The sequence below is a fragment of the Limanda limanda genome, chromosome 16 (genome assembly GCF_963576545.1).
Source record: "Limanda limanda chromosome 16, fLimLim1.1, whole genome shotgun sequence".
Classification (NCBI taxonomy): Eukaryota; Metazoa; Chordata; class Actinopteri; order Pleuronectiformes; family Pleuronectidae; genus Limanda; species Limanda limanda.
This window is the reverse complement of record NC_083651.1, coordinates 6,565,542-6,581,096: the sequence shown is the minus strand read 5'-3', so window position 1 is coordinate 6,581,096 and position 15,555 is coordinate 6,565,542. Positions and strand designations below refer to the sequence as shown.

Here is a 15,555-nt window from a genome sequence, read left to right as displayed (position 1 = left end):
TCAATGAAAGTCTTGCATCTGTTGTTTTGTTATTGTATCAACATTAAGTCGATTCAGTCACAACGGAAGTAAAGAGCAATCAAACTGAATGCAAAGTGTGTATCAGGATTTGTTCTGAGGAGCTGAATCTGTGATGGGACTGAAACTACCACAAATTTGATGAAACGCTTGCAGAAGCAACATGGATGATAAAAGTTTACAAGGAAAATGAAATGATACCAGATGAGAAAAGTTGTGCTGCATAAGCATGTGTTTCTTATCTCACTCCACAGCCTGACAGCTTCCTGGACAGACTGAATATGGAGGAGATGTTACACATGGTCAGTAAGAGAATCAGAGTAAGGTCGAGTTCATTTTATGAGACAATGTCAGAAACATGCAACGTGATTAATGATTTGCTCATTAACAGATCGGTATTACTACTGAAAATGAAATGAGGAGGTGGGACCGAGTCAGCTCCGATTTCCCCTGTACTCAAGTCAAAGAGTCGCTCAGCTGTTCACACAGTCGTGCATTTAAATGTGTTCACAGGCTCTAAGTTTGTTTTTTATGTCGACAAAAATAATTAAATTTCACTTGTGTGTTTGGCTCATTCCTCCTCCTACTCATAGAAAAACATGAAGCAAACAAATCTAACACGAAATTAAACTCAAAGCATCACACTGCGCGCTGCAGTCCATGCCGCGAGGCCTAATCATCTCCATACAGAATCAAACACGCAGCTGTAGTTTTTCCAATTTGCAAAGGAGAATAAACTGTTGGACATCTGAGTTTCACATTACACAGCAGGTGCGGAGTATCTTTCATTAGATATGACATAAAAACGTAATAATAAACCCTCCAGCTAATTTTCAGCACTGCAGACAACAAGAAAACACACATTGTGAAAAGGAACACAAACATACCTCCACCATGGCCCAACAGTCTCTTAAATCCAAAAAAAGCTGCAAACACTCATAGTTCAGCTCTCTTTATAATATTTCCATCTAGATCAGTATATGATTTTTTTTTCGAAATTAATTAATGACTTTTTCCCTGATCCATATGCCACCCTTCCACCATATTTTGTGGTTATCCATCCAGTCGTTTTTGCATCATCCTGCCATCAAACAACAAACGCAGATGAAAACATATCCTCCGTGGCCGGTGTAAACATTCAACCATTAATCTGAACAACTCTAACAAGATCTGAGCCTGTGGGACTTACAACGATGCATTTAAGTACTAAACACGTACATGAAAACATAATGTTTAATGTGAGTCCATCTTGATAACCTCTAACTTCAATTCTCTCTGCGTCTCCACTTCACTCGTACATTTGTTTAAACTCTGACCAGATTTCTATGAATCAGATTGCATTTTTCGGCCCCCGTGACTCATGATGAGTCAAACTGAGGATTTCCACGTCCACCTGCTGGAAATGTTCCAGCTGACAGTCATGTTATATCATGGGAGAGAGGCAGAGGAGACGATCACACATGGAGCTGTGTGTTACTGTAGACAACACACACAGCGTTTCACAGAGAGAGTGTTAAGTGTGTGTTTGATTTAATAAACTGCCTTGGCTTGGATTGTTCATAATAAAGTTATGGGACTGAATTACACTGACACACACAGGAGGGTTGGGGGGGGGGGCTAGGCAGATTTCAGGGTGTGTCCCCCTCCAGCAAGTCTATTTAACATGTGTTCATGGAACCTCTTTTCTAAACTGATAAAAAAACATGTATTATTATCATTTTCACACACTCTATCTCATTCTCCTTCACACAAAGACACTAAATCACAGTTTTAGACTTTTTTCTATTACTGAACCCAATAAGCCACAAGTATCAACACATACATACACACAATACAGTAAACACATGAAATCTTCATCACACACGGTTTTATACTGCATTATTACCGTTAGATATGATGAGATACTAAAGTAATTTTCAAGAATGAAAGTCTGAACCGAGCCTCGTGTGTTTGTTCCATTGTTCCCATTTGATCTGGTTAGTTTTGGTTTCACATTATAATTTATGGAGCAACCTAAAGATCGGTGAATAGACCGCGTATGTCCAGTACCATGTCGTCAGTTGGGCAGATTGGTTTTAGCTTTCACTGTAATGTCAATATGGTTTTACTACAGGCAAAATGAACGTCCTAATCATTCAAACATTATATCGTCTTAGGTGAAGACTGCAGCCATCCTGCAGCTGCTTCCTCTTCATCTAGAGTTTCATACTGTCTCATCTTTCTGTGATTGGCCTGAAGGTACGAACCATCCCGAAAAGTGTTTTAAAAATGAAAATAAACTGAAATATCTGGACCCAGACCTCCACCCTTGGCCGGACAAATTTTTATCCATTGATCCGAAGCACCTTTCCTAATCAGGATCAGGGTTAAGGTTAGGAGAACATTATGGGGGAAAAGTGCAATTCCTTTTTTTGTCCACCCAATGGTCCAAAATGGTCAAAAGAATCAATTTACAATGATAGATGACAAAGAAGAACGGCAAGTCCTCACATTAAAGCAGCTGGAGCCAGATAAGTATTGATCCTTTTGTATTTATCAAAGAATCAGCCAGTAAATGTTTAGCCAATCGACTAATGGATACATGAATAGGCAGGTGAGTCGTATCAGCAGCTGTAAAAACACCAAACAAGGTCTGATTTCAGCTTCTACTAAAGGGACGAGCTGCTGCTGTTTGGTTTCCCATCATGTCACTGATTTCAGACCAAACAGAAGTTTGATGATGTCACTTTGGAAACGAGAAGTCAAATATTTATCGACTTAATCAATGAATCAGTGATGACGAGAATTTGCCAGTTGCAAAGCCAAGTATTGCTTTTGAGCCAAGAATCTCTACAAACAGATTCTGTATGTGAACGGGCAGAATCTGTAAGAAAAGGTTTACCGAAATGCATTAGCTCTCGTATTTCAAGCCAAAATGCCGTTCCAGACCTAAAACATCAAGTTAATGGATTGTAAACTCGCGAGTAAAAAATCCCGTCCCTCAACTCCAACTCCATTGTAACATCTAACGTTGCTAATAAGACTCCAAACAGTGTACAGTAAATGGAAGACAGGCTCTTGGCCCCTGATATCTGGGTCCCAGATACCTGGTGTCTATACCGGAAGATCCAAAATATTGACCATCAACCTGAGATATACAAATTCGGCGTCAGGCAATAGCTAATGGTCCCAGAGATTGAGCCATTATGCTCTAGTAGAAGTTCCGGATATATGATGCTTTTCTGTTACCTATCATGTGACCGATTTTCGGACCAAACAGCAGTTCGAAGACGTCAGTTTGGATATAGAAGGACAAAATCAATGGATCAATGATGAAGACAATAAGCTAGTTGCAAACCCCAGTTTAAACTCCATAACCAGAGCCGTGTGGTTTCGCTAGTTGTGAAAACATCTGGTCATAGATGTCGTTTCTCAATCCCACATCGTTCTGGCATCCCACGTTTCTAGTTTGACCAATCACGTTTCAGCAGGTTTTGGTTGTCCGCAGGTAAACAGTACATGTGGAGCGCAAAAGAGGCGAAACACATTGAAACTATCGGCCTGTTAAGCCAAAATGACGTCCGAACCTAAAGGACACCTGAAAACTTGCTTAAAAAATCTGGTTGTAGATGTCTTCCACCAACTCCAACACCCTTCTCACATCTCACGTCGTTATCCGGGCGGGGAACAGTCTAAGAACAGTGAAGACAAGAAGAGCCTTGGCCCGGATATCAGCTGTCTACACTGGAAGCTCCAGAATATTGGCCCCAGAGACTAATTTGCCATCAGGCAGTGGCCAATAGGCTCTGAGAATGAGCCATTATGCTCTGGTAGAAGTGTCAGACGCACTCTTGTTACCAAAACACACACACACACACACACACACACACACACACACACACACACACACACACACACACACACAAACAAACAAACACACACACTATATCCATTATCACACCCTGCACACAACTGCACAGACACTTTGTCTCACCTCAGGACCATTTAGATCAGTTTAGTCACAACCATCTGTCCTTTTTATTCTAAATGCATCAGTAAAAGACAGACAGACACACACACACACACACACACACACACACACACACACACACACACACACACACACACACACACACACACACACTGTGACAAACACACACTGACAAACACCATGGTTATCAAACCTCTGATTCATGCCTGGACGACACAAATCGTCCTTAAGCAGCATATTGAACAGACATCTTGAGCTTCTCTACAGCTGATCTTCTGTGATTCCTCTTTAATTCCTTATCTTTCCTTTGTGGAGACCGTCAATGCAACATACACACGCACACACGCGCACACACACACACACACACACACACACACACACACACACACACACACACACACACACACGTAAAACCTTCCTGCAGCAGCACACACAGCAGGATTTCACGTCATTCTCAGCTGGATTTTGACGCTCATCTTGTGCTGGCTCCTCTGCAGCGGCTCTCATGCGCTGCCGGTGACATTCAGCTGACTTGTTGTGATTCTGTTGTTGTGTGTCTGTGTCTGTGTGTGTGTCTGTGGGCGTCTCTGTGTGTGTCTGTGAAGCAGCTCCTGGTTCTACCTGGTTTGTAGAAGGCATCAGTGTCGGGGTCGCTGGGCGCCTCCTCGGCCGCTTCTGCAGGGTTCATACCGGAATCAGTACAATCCAGCGACAAAGGAGCGGACAGAAAACAGAAGGAGGAGAAGATTCCCTGTCGTCTCTGGGTGCTCACATGTTCTCACTTCACCTCCCTCTCTCTCCCTCCATCCATCCCCTTTTCTTTCTCTCTCTCTCGGTTGTTTGCTGGTTCACTGCTGGCTTCGTCTCTCTCTATTGTTCCCGGTCCAGCCTCTCTCCCTCCCTCTCCTCCCCCCGTACCTCCCCTCCCTATCTCTCTCTCTCTCTCTCTCTCTCTCTCTCGGAGTCTCTCCCTCCCTGTGCTCCCACCGTACCTCCTCTCTCTCTCTCTCTCTCTCTCTCTCTCTCTCTCTCTCTCTCTCTCTCTCTCTCTCTCTCTCTCTCTCTCTCTCTATGTCGCTCTAAATGATGCCTAAATGATGTGTCCTATCTATAAATTGTTTTTCTCATTTTTTTCCTTCTTCTTCTTCTTTTCCTTCTTTGTTTTCTTAAACATTATTATTATTATTATTATTATTATTATTATTATTATTATTATTATTATTATTATTATTATTATTATTATTATTATTATGATGATGATGATGATGATCGTTGCTGTTATGATTGTTGTTGTTATTATTACTGTTATTACTAGTAGTAGTAGTAGTAGTGGTAGTAATAGTGTTGTCATTATTATTGTTGTTATTGTTATTATTATCATTATTAGTGGTAGTAGTGGTAGTAGTTTTGTCCTCATGGTGGCGCTACAGCAAAAACAATTTGAATGTTTAATACATATGGGTTTATCCTCTGGAGAGCATCGAAGTGTTCAGTACAGTACAGTTCATTTACAAATGAAGCTGTGGTCCTGAAGGTGGTTGAATTAAGGTCAGGCATAACCATACGAATGATAATTGCTGCTCCTTCCTTCCTTCGATTTTTTCAGTTTGGTCCATATCCCATCTGCTTACATGGAGGATGAGGAGTCTTCGACTTTTATTGCTGCCAGCCACCAGGGGGCGATGAAGCTGTTCTGAGGATGTTCCCCATTGGATGTAACTTGAGAAAATATTAGTTTAAAGTTCCGCCTCTCAAACTTAACATGAATAAAAAACTATTATTTATGGTGGCACATTAAAGATGTGAAACACCTGATTATTGTATTCATGTCACTTTTTCAGATTCAAACTGTTGCATTCGTGTAAATATCTGGTTCTTAATCCCAACAAAGAAGATGCTCCAAAGGTCATTCAGGAGAGATTCTCTTTGGTATTGTGTTGTCTGCGGCTACAACACACATGTGCTCCATAAGACCCAATTCACCTGGTCAAAAATAGTATTGAGGTGGCAAGGTGGTACAATGATCAGCATTGTATAGCAATTGTTCCACGGTTCCACCTCACACCCATGACCCTCAACGGAAAAGTAGTATAGATGATGGCTAGATGGAAATATAATCTTTTCATGCACTCTTTTTAAAAACGCTACACTGTCATCAAAATGGATCCTTTGTTTTCCACTAATGTATATTGTTAATACCAAATTAATTTATCATGACACCCTCGTCAGCTCCTTTTCAGCCGTTATCAAAAGTTCCTTGGGTCAAACAGCTGTCAAACAAAGGAACTACAGTAATTAAGAATGAACCAGAAGGAACAGTGTGTGCACATTGTTTGCTGGTTTATTTGTTAGCAAGATTACTCCAAAAACCATTTCCACTTAGTTTAACGGAGAGATGCAGTCTGGGTGTGAGTGGAACCTGATTTTGGTGCAGATTAGAGTGTGCATAACCAAACCTAGCCAGTTGGGACCGTAACGCTGGGTTCAGACAATAATTTTGAATGATATTCAAGTTTGGGTCGGGTTGGTTGGCTGAGCCATGCACTTGATTTTTGTAGGGTGGGCTCGGCTAAATTTCCCTTGATCAGGTTCGGACAGGAAGTTGCAGCTGGACTCCAATAACTTTCATCAACTACAACGATGGCCATCTGTTTTTATATTATGTAATTATTATGTGCAATTTTTTTCTTCCTGCTCCTTTATCATCTATGGTGGTACCAGTTGTTTTTTTGTTTTTATTGTTTTTGCATTACACTATAATTAAACGAAACTTAACTTAGCTCAAGCAAATTAAACTATATAGTATGACAAATATGTAATTTAGGTTATCAGACTTTTCATTTTTTTCATACATATTAAAAATTTAAACTAGATGATCACGTATGGGATTGTTCGACCTTGGTATAAAATGTGCTTGACTTAGAGTCAATCTTCTTTCTTTTCAAGATATAGGCAGAGTTTTGCAAAAGTCTTTTTCTTCCAAAAATAAAGATTACCCCCAAATGTTGAATGTGCTGATCATTTACACTGCAACGTGTGATGCTTTGGTGGAAACAGACATATTTCCCTCTGGATTTAGTTGATTCAGAGGTTTTACATCACAGCTATCCTGTTTTTCTTAACCTCCTTGCAGTATAGACAGTAAGTGACATTTTTGACACACACCATCGTTCTCTTCGTCTAGAGGAAACCACGTCCTCCATTTTTCTTGTCGTTCTGAGGCTCTCGTCTCTCTCAGCACCTCATCTCATCAGCATGGAGGTCATGTGCAAGAGGCTATAATGCAAACCTCCCGCTGTATGATACTGCCATCTAGTGTCAAATACTGCACATGACAGCTACGTCATTGTGTAATGGTTTTGACGTATGATTTGTTTGTTACCGTCCCACAGGGACTCGTCAAAGCCTCGTTCAAGTCAGTTTAAATGGATGATTTTCAAATTATAAACAGTTTGCTGACTCGTTCACTGGGGGAAGTTACAGTCGCTCTGGACAGATGATCACAATAACAAAGCAAGTAGCTCTGCATTTTCCTCCTTTACTGTCCTTAACTGTCCTGAATAATTGAGCTCATACAATTGACTGTATTTTAGATTTTAGTTTGACTGAATCCTCCCTCTTTGGACACACACACAGACACACACACACACACACACACACACACACGCACGCACACACACACACACACACACACACACACACACACACACACACACACACACGCACACACACACGCACACACACACGCACACACACACGCACACAAGCTCGTAGTTAATACGTAATGTGAAATTCCTCCTTGGCCTTAATTGGTCCAACCCTTGTATATTATAGCAGAGAACTATCTTTAGAAACTTTAAGTGGGAGATGCTAAAGTAGAAAATGTGCTGTACCTCTACAATGAGAAACTGTTTCTCTACCAGTGATTTCAGTATTTTACATTTTCATCATTTAAACCTTGCAGTTTTGCAGGATTGATAAGTTGGGTGAATCTGGTGTCTCTCCTAAAAAACAAAACCTGCATGTCTAGCGATGCATCCCAGAGAAATAATAATGATTAATAATCAGAAACTATATCACTCATCGTGGAGTTTGATGAGTCTGATGTCTGAGTTTTTCAAAGTGTCTGCTGTGTAGAAGACATCTTTTTTAATTGAAACACTCTAGATGTTTTTTTCTTCCTGAGCTAATTTTCTCTGCTCTGCTTCACGTTCCATGAAAACCACAGTGTGGCTGTGACAGACGATGGAACTGGATGTTCTCGGGGGATGATTCACGTCTCTGCCTCTACAGTCACAGAGAGACTCCTGCTTATCATCTAAATATGTCTGAGGTCGGTCTCTGTGACAGCATCCCTCAGGCACACTTTGTCCTGTTGTTCCGTCTTTCGCCTGGTTAGATCAAAATGACTCAAGATGTGTCTCTGTGTAAATGAGGACAGCTTCTGTGCCTCCAAACCTCCGCCCTTGCATCAAACAACCGCTCGTCATGGAAATCTGCTCCTGATGCCCCCCCTCAGAGGACTCAGACTGAATTCTCCTCAGTATCTGATTGACGTTCTTCGTATTCATCTCTGCTTCTTGGCTTCAACTTTGAAAATAAGACTACAAGAGAACTTCAGTGAATAATTAGATCAGACTGTGTTTGCATATTGATTTTCTCCTCATCTGGATCCCCCTGCTCTTGTTTCCTGTCATAAACAATGAATGATTTCAATTTTGCAGCTGCTGTTATGCACGTCATCCTAACTGGGATTTACAGTTAATCAAGTCTACTTCCTCTGTGGCCAAGGATACAAACAAACACAAACATTACTTTTTAACATCATTGATTAAATGCCCCTTCAAGTTTCTCTGCTGCCCTGTGAGGAGGTTTTACCTCACAAAGGGGTTAGAGCAAAATCTGGTAAATTATGGAATTGTCAGTAACTTCATGAAGAACGCTTTGTGCCTTGGGTTCGTGTCAAACCTCCATCAGCTATTTCTTGAGCTGCAATTTCAGTCACATGCACTTTTTCCAGAACATTTCCTGCCAAGGCCCCTCAATAAAATATCAGAGTGAGCCCATTTGAGAACAGCGGGAAAATGTTGGTAAAATTCACAGCGAGCAAGTAGGTGAGTTGATGGCGTTTCCAACATGTGATAACTCAGGCACGAAGATGTCAACTTAGAAACAACGAGACAACAACGGGATTCAGGAGCTTTTGGCGAAACAGATCTGACGTAAATAAAACGTATGTCATGTCCTGCCTGCTGCTCTACACAGGCTCCACCCCTCACCTTTACATTTCCCTGCTTTGATCCAGTCTGACCTGAACACTCTCCTGCGGCTTCTTCGAGTGAAAGTTAAACTCCATAAATTGTCCCAAACCCAATTTTCCACAGGCATTTTCTAGAGTTCATGTCTGAAAACGTCTGCAGTCGATGGGTATTTGATTCAGAACTATGGAAAAGATGCCTCCCTTCGTGCCTCCAAATTCACATCCATCCATGCTCTTTCCCTCCATCCTTTCAAACCGATGCATGCACCTCACCCATCTCCACCTTTTATGCTGTCTTCGCTTGTTTACAATAAGCCAATCAAAAGGTCTAATAAGCTCCCCTGCTGTGACAAGCAGCTGTTAAAGGCTAAAGCAAATGCACACGGGGGTGCATTTAACAGTGGGGGAGCTTATTACAGCACTAACAAGTCTTCTGGCCTTCAATATAACTTTCATCCCTCCTTCATCACATCCACTTATCCATCCAATACTTCCCCAGTGTGTTCAACCTCACATTGATGTAGCGGGATCTCTGCCGGACAATGGACTTTTTGCGGTTTCTCTATTAAACTTCTATAACATGCACTTGAAGGCCATGAGCTCAGAGCGTCTTTGTGCACTGGCAGCCATGACAGTGGATTTGTTCACAGTAATTACAGCAAAGATTTATGGATGTGAAGCACCTTTACACGACAGGGGTCCACAGCCAGGAGCCACTGACAAAGGTCGGACCCATGTGTATCAGAAGCTGGGTCCCAATTCAGAAGCCGCATCCTCCAGAGGCTGAATTAGAGGAATGATTTCATCCCAGCAGTGTTAAACCGCACCACTAACCCTAAAACTAGCCCATTTTGAAGGCTCCTACAATGACTCCTTCCATCACAGAGAAAAGAAGGATCCAACGGGTGGAATCTTCTCTGGCCAACTGATCCCAGGATTCATTGTGCTTAGGTGGCGAACTGTGTTTCAAAAAGATCATGGCGGTGGTAAGAATTGAGACAAAAATGTCAGCTGCCTACACGCAAACATGTTAAAAAACCAAGGGGCAATAAAACTTTATCAAGAAACCTAACAGCAGCTCTGTTGCTAGGACAAGCTGGTAACGCAAATCCAGGACATCCCCTGTAGACCAGACTGTCTGATTTCAATTTGGCCTTCGAGGTCTCAGTTCAACTGTTAGCTGAAATATTTTTACCTGCCATTTCGAGCTGTTCCCTAACCTGGACCAAAGTACATAAAGACGGATGATGTAACTACTCCGAAGAAGTGAAGCCAGGGTGTCTTGATTGTAATCTGGATGTTTGGAGTTGGGACGTGGACCAAACTACAGAATCAAATCACACGTTAAATACAATTTTTCAGATAATTTTAGGTTTCTTTTATCACTGATGTTTGTTCAAGTGTTCATGTTTCTGATATTGTCATTATTGACGGGTGAGGCCCATTCACACTTCCACACCACGACCACTATCACCACAGCCTCCAAATGACGTTAGAAGTAGAAGGTGCTGGTTCTCGGATCGCAGAGATTTTAGCTCAATATTTGGGAGAAAGTGTTTTCAGTTCAGATACAATTGGAGGCCTCAGAGGGCGGAGACATATAAGTTACATATACTCAAACAATGTTTGTGTTTTTTCACTGTGATTGAAGACATCCTTTATTTAAAAGGAAGAAAATTATACATTTGAAACAAGCAGTCAAAGGACACGGGTCAAATCTACAACATCTACACCTTGTCCTGTTAGCATGTTAAATTTACTGTGGCTACCCAGAAAGACAAAATTAAACTCGCCAACATTATAGCCTATTCAACAAGTCTCAGTAGTATGGCACCATTTTCAGGCTGTCATAGAGTCCAGTGTCTGTGATGAGGAAACTATTTACAACTTTTTAAAAAAAGAAAAAAGAAAAAAGAATCAACAAAAGGAGTTTGATAAACATGTGTTTTAAAAATAGTGCTTGAAACGAGTGACTCGACGTAAAACTATTTACATACCTGTATTTGTCAAAGCTGGTTTGCTTTATATACACATCTTTTTTTTCACACTGTTAATAAGTCACATCAATCATATTAAATATAGCAAACATTTCTGCTGTAGAAAATAAAAAGAAAGGGAAAGAAAAACATTTCGAACGACGTGTGTATCACATTTCAACATAAAACATACAGCAATAATATTAATACCGACAGTATGACATTATTTGAACAATTAAATGGAAATCTCTTTTCAGCATCTTTTCTTGATGAAATACCTTGACTCTGCATCATTTTCCAGTAATTCACTATGTACAAGAAACATTCAGAACTAAATCCTTCCAGTAGAAATGAGATCTCTTTTTAATACTCACATTTGGTTTTTTTCAGTGTTTACTATTCTGTACCTGCCCCAAGATCCTGTGAAGACCGTGAAGTTAGCGACTTGATGATGTAAACATCACAAAGTTTTCTGCCGCTTCAGAGGAAAAGTCTGACATCTTGGAGAAGAAATGGTTTGTTTATAACTTAGACGATATATCAGGTGAGGAGATGAATATAATTTTGTTTGTTTGAGTATAAGATTGTAAATAAAATTGAACGATGCTCCTACTTCCTCCCAATATCCAGAAATTAAGCCAAAATACCAACGCTGCCATCTTGTACATTTGGAGTCAGAGTCTGTTCAGATGGAATCAAGAGAAGGAGCAGCGGTTGGTCCAATGTAGCAAATTTTTGACTCAATGAGATCAAATGAAGTCAATGCAAAGACGAAAGCACTTCGCCCCCCAAAGTAGAAATAATTGAGTTTGAGCAAAAATAATTGGGACACAATGACCCAAAAGCCAATCAGCGTTAAGGACGACACTTGCTGACGACAGACCCTGCCACCGACCCGACCTAACAAACTGACTCACGATTGGTTGTGTGCAAACTAACTCAGAATGATTTAATTAAGAACAAGATGGTGACATGTGCATGGGATATTGTGGCTTAATTTCTTGATGGTGGGAGGAAGTGGAGAAGTTGTCCATCTTTATTTAATATCTCTGGTCTTCTCTCCCTCTGAGCGACAAAGCAAAAAAGATTTATTTTCCTAACAAATCAGACTTTTCCTTAAAATCTCGGGTTTATTTATACTGTAATGGACGTGGGTTTGGATTAACTGTAAAAAAAAAAAAATATTTAGCTGGTTTCCTTAGAAGAGCAACAGCTGCTTCGCAGGAGAACAACTGAGGAGGACATTTTCTATTTCTTTTTTTACATCACTGCTTTTGTTCAAGAACCTGTTTCACACATTAACTTCAAAACAATCCAGAATGCTTGCTGTAGGACATAAATAAATACAGTAAATTAAAACTAAGTGAAATCTCCTAATCAAGTCCGTTAAACTTTAAAAACAAAATAAGAGAGAAATTAAAAAGAAAAGAAAACTCATCCAAGAGGTCCAAGATTTTTAAAACATTATCAACAACCCATTAAAAAAAATTCAAGTGGGGAAAGATGAAAATGATGACACTAATAAATCGTACAGGAGTGTTTGTGCTTGTGAGGACATTAATGCGTCACCTGAAATGTACCTCAAAGTAGGAATAAAAAATACAAACTTGTCCATCTTGCTTCAAAGATAAACAACAACAACAAAAAAATGAAAACAGGGTCTGTTGTTCACCAGGGTCCCTGACTACAGATCTGCATTAAGTGGGTGCTTGAAATAAAGTGCAGGATATTTCTAGCCATAATTTCAATATTCTAGACTTTTTTTCCCTCCAAACATACGAAAAATAATCTCATTGTTGACGAGTAAAACTGTTCAACAAAGAAATCACTGAACACGGAAAGATTACATTCTTGTTGAGTGACGAAGAACAATGAGCGGCGCTGACGTCAAAGCCAGAGTCACGTACGAGCTGCACTGACGGAGGTGACGTGTCGTACAGTGTTCAGATACAAAGACAAGCACATTTGTCCTAACTCTAACACCAGATCATGATTTGAATCTGGAAAATTTGATATATATGGAACATTTTATAATCATTATTATCATCGATTAATCGTATGCTTCTTGACTGATCGATAAATCAGTTTGTCTAGAAAATGTCAGAAAATGCAGCTTTGAATATCTTTGTCAAAAGAGTCCAAAACTTAATGGTTCTGGCACAGGATGCCTGCTGATCACCAACCAGCTGAAGACGCTGGGTCCACCCCCATGTTTGTTTTCATTTTGAAGTTCCTGTGATATCCAAAGTCTCTGGAAATGCTGAGTGAGTGATCCTGCATCTAGTCTGTGTGTTATCACGATTAAAAAATAAAAAAACAGTCAAACCTGTCGTGGTGTCTGTGGTCTAACCCAAAATAAATTCAGATAAAATTATCTGGTGAGCAGCAGGCAGAAGACAAAGAAAAGCAACAAATCCTGACAATTGAAAGGTTGGAATAAGGAAATGTTTTGTATTTTCTTGGAAAATGACCAAACTGATAAATACATACATTTCCTGTTGTTAATCTGCTGCGAACTTCAGGAAAAATTTACCCACCGATAAAACAAAGGTAATCCAGATGTTTTAGGACAAACTGTTTGATCAAACTTTAACCGAAATCCTGCATTAATGTTTTTTTTAATAAAGGGAATAGTTGATTTTAGAAGTCTCAAATCTAAACTGTGCTTTGTGTTGTATCCGAACTCATAAAACTCAGCTTCACACAAGCTCATATTTTCGTCGCTGTATTAAAACAACCTCCAATCAGCTCTCTTGACTGCATTATTGTAAACAAAGGACTCATATGATAATCTGTCTTGAAATACAACGCGATGATCCCCTCCTCCCCCCAAAAGAAATAAAATCCTAATTAAAAAAAGAAAAAGAAAAGAAATACACATAGGCCTACGTTCGTTCAGCTTTGTTTGTTATGTTTTCTATAAGGCTGCTCCAGTCATTGTGTGTCTCTGGCCAGTAACAGTGTGTGTTAACTGTTGCTGGTCAGACGGTCAGAGGTAGAAGCCGGTGGCTGGAGGGTCGGGGAGGCTTGACAGAGTCTCAGGGCAGGGCATCTGGACAGTAGGGGGCGCTGGTCCGTTTCCGTTGGGCAGAGCACAGCCTCCTGGGTAAGTGCTGCTCAGGATGCAGCCGTTCTCCATCTACGCAAGAGGGGAGGAGAGCGCTGTAGTTGTTATATCATAAAATACAGTAATACATATGTGATACTGTTGTGTAGATTTTAAGTTTTGGTAATTTTGATGCTAGAACATTAATCTTATCCTACACTATATCACTTTGTGAGCTCTTTCCAGCTCTTTATTAAAGCTCTAGACGAGATGTTCATACCCTGATGTTTTGTATGGTTGCATCATTTAAATAAATAAAAGATGATCTGTGATTTTTCAATCACCTCCCCCCCATTCATTCTGATACATGTGACATCTTTGGCTTCAAGATTTATAAACAGTCTGACTTTCAAACAACTGCAGGATTTTAAAGGATTATTATTTATATAGATTCATGTAGAATATTTGAAATACCAACCATAATTTGACCTAAATATCTCACTTCTTAAGACACATCTGTATAAAAAAGCTTTCAAGCAGATGTCTTTAGCTTTTATTATCTGTATTATGTTTATTGTTAGTTTTACTCTGATTGTTTATTGTAGAGCACTTTGTTACTTGTATTGAAAAGTGCTTTACAAATAAACTTGCAACTTTAAATACATTAGTATGCACCTTTGTATTTGAAAGAATAACCAATGTCAGATGGTTTTGATCTTGACGTCTCTGCCTTAAAATAATCAGCACTGATCAGACTCCACCACATCCGCGTTATCTCCAGATCTGAAAACTCAACACGTCGTCTTTCAACCGTTTAGGGAAATTCAATTGATCGTCAGGTGATTAATTTTTGTCCAACCAACAATTAAATAAACTAAAAGCTGTTAAATGACGCATGTAGTGATGTAAAAGTTACTGATACACACACCAATATTATGAGTCCTTTGTAAATATTTCAACTGACAACTCTTCTGCATTTTGTCAGTGATGACCTTTGAAGTGGTTTACATTTGAATGGCAGCCAATATACACAGAGCTTATCTGGCCAGTTTATTAGGAACGCCTTGATAAAACTAATCCAGTCTAATACAACACTTTTGCAATAAATCCACCTTCATAAAGGTGCAGTGTGTTTGGAGTTAATAAAACTGTACCAGCATTTGAAGGACAGTTTGTGGTGCTGTTGATCTGTGGTGTGTACAAACACATTCGTCCTGCCCTCAATGAGATAAATGGGTCGGACAACATAACAAGAAACACCTGATTGAGTCTAGTTTCATTAACA

At 40.0% G+C, this 15,555-nt stretch overlaps 1 protein-coding gene across 1 annotated transcript in view; it reads right to left on the bottom strand.

Moving 5' to 3' along the window:
• Positions 1 to 10,882: 10,882 nt before the first annotated feature.
• LOC133021707 (aryl hydrocarbon receptor-like) overlaps positions 10,883 to 15,555 on the bottom strand; it is a 43,615-nt gene continuing 38,942 nt past the window's right edge. Inside the window, exon 11 of the mRNA XM_061088669.1 lies at positions 10,883 to 14,363. Coding sequence (XP_060944652.1) covers positions 14,214 to 14,363 — 150 coding nt within the window. The 3' untranslated portion in view covers positions 10,883 to 14,213. The remainder of the gene's footprint in view (positions 14,364 to 15,555) is intronic.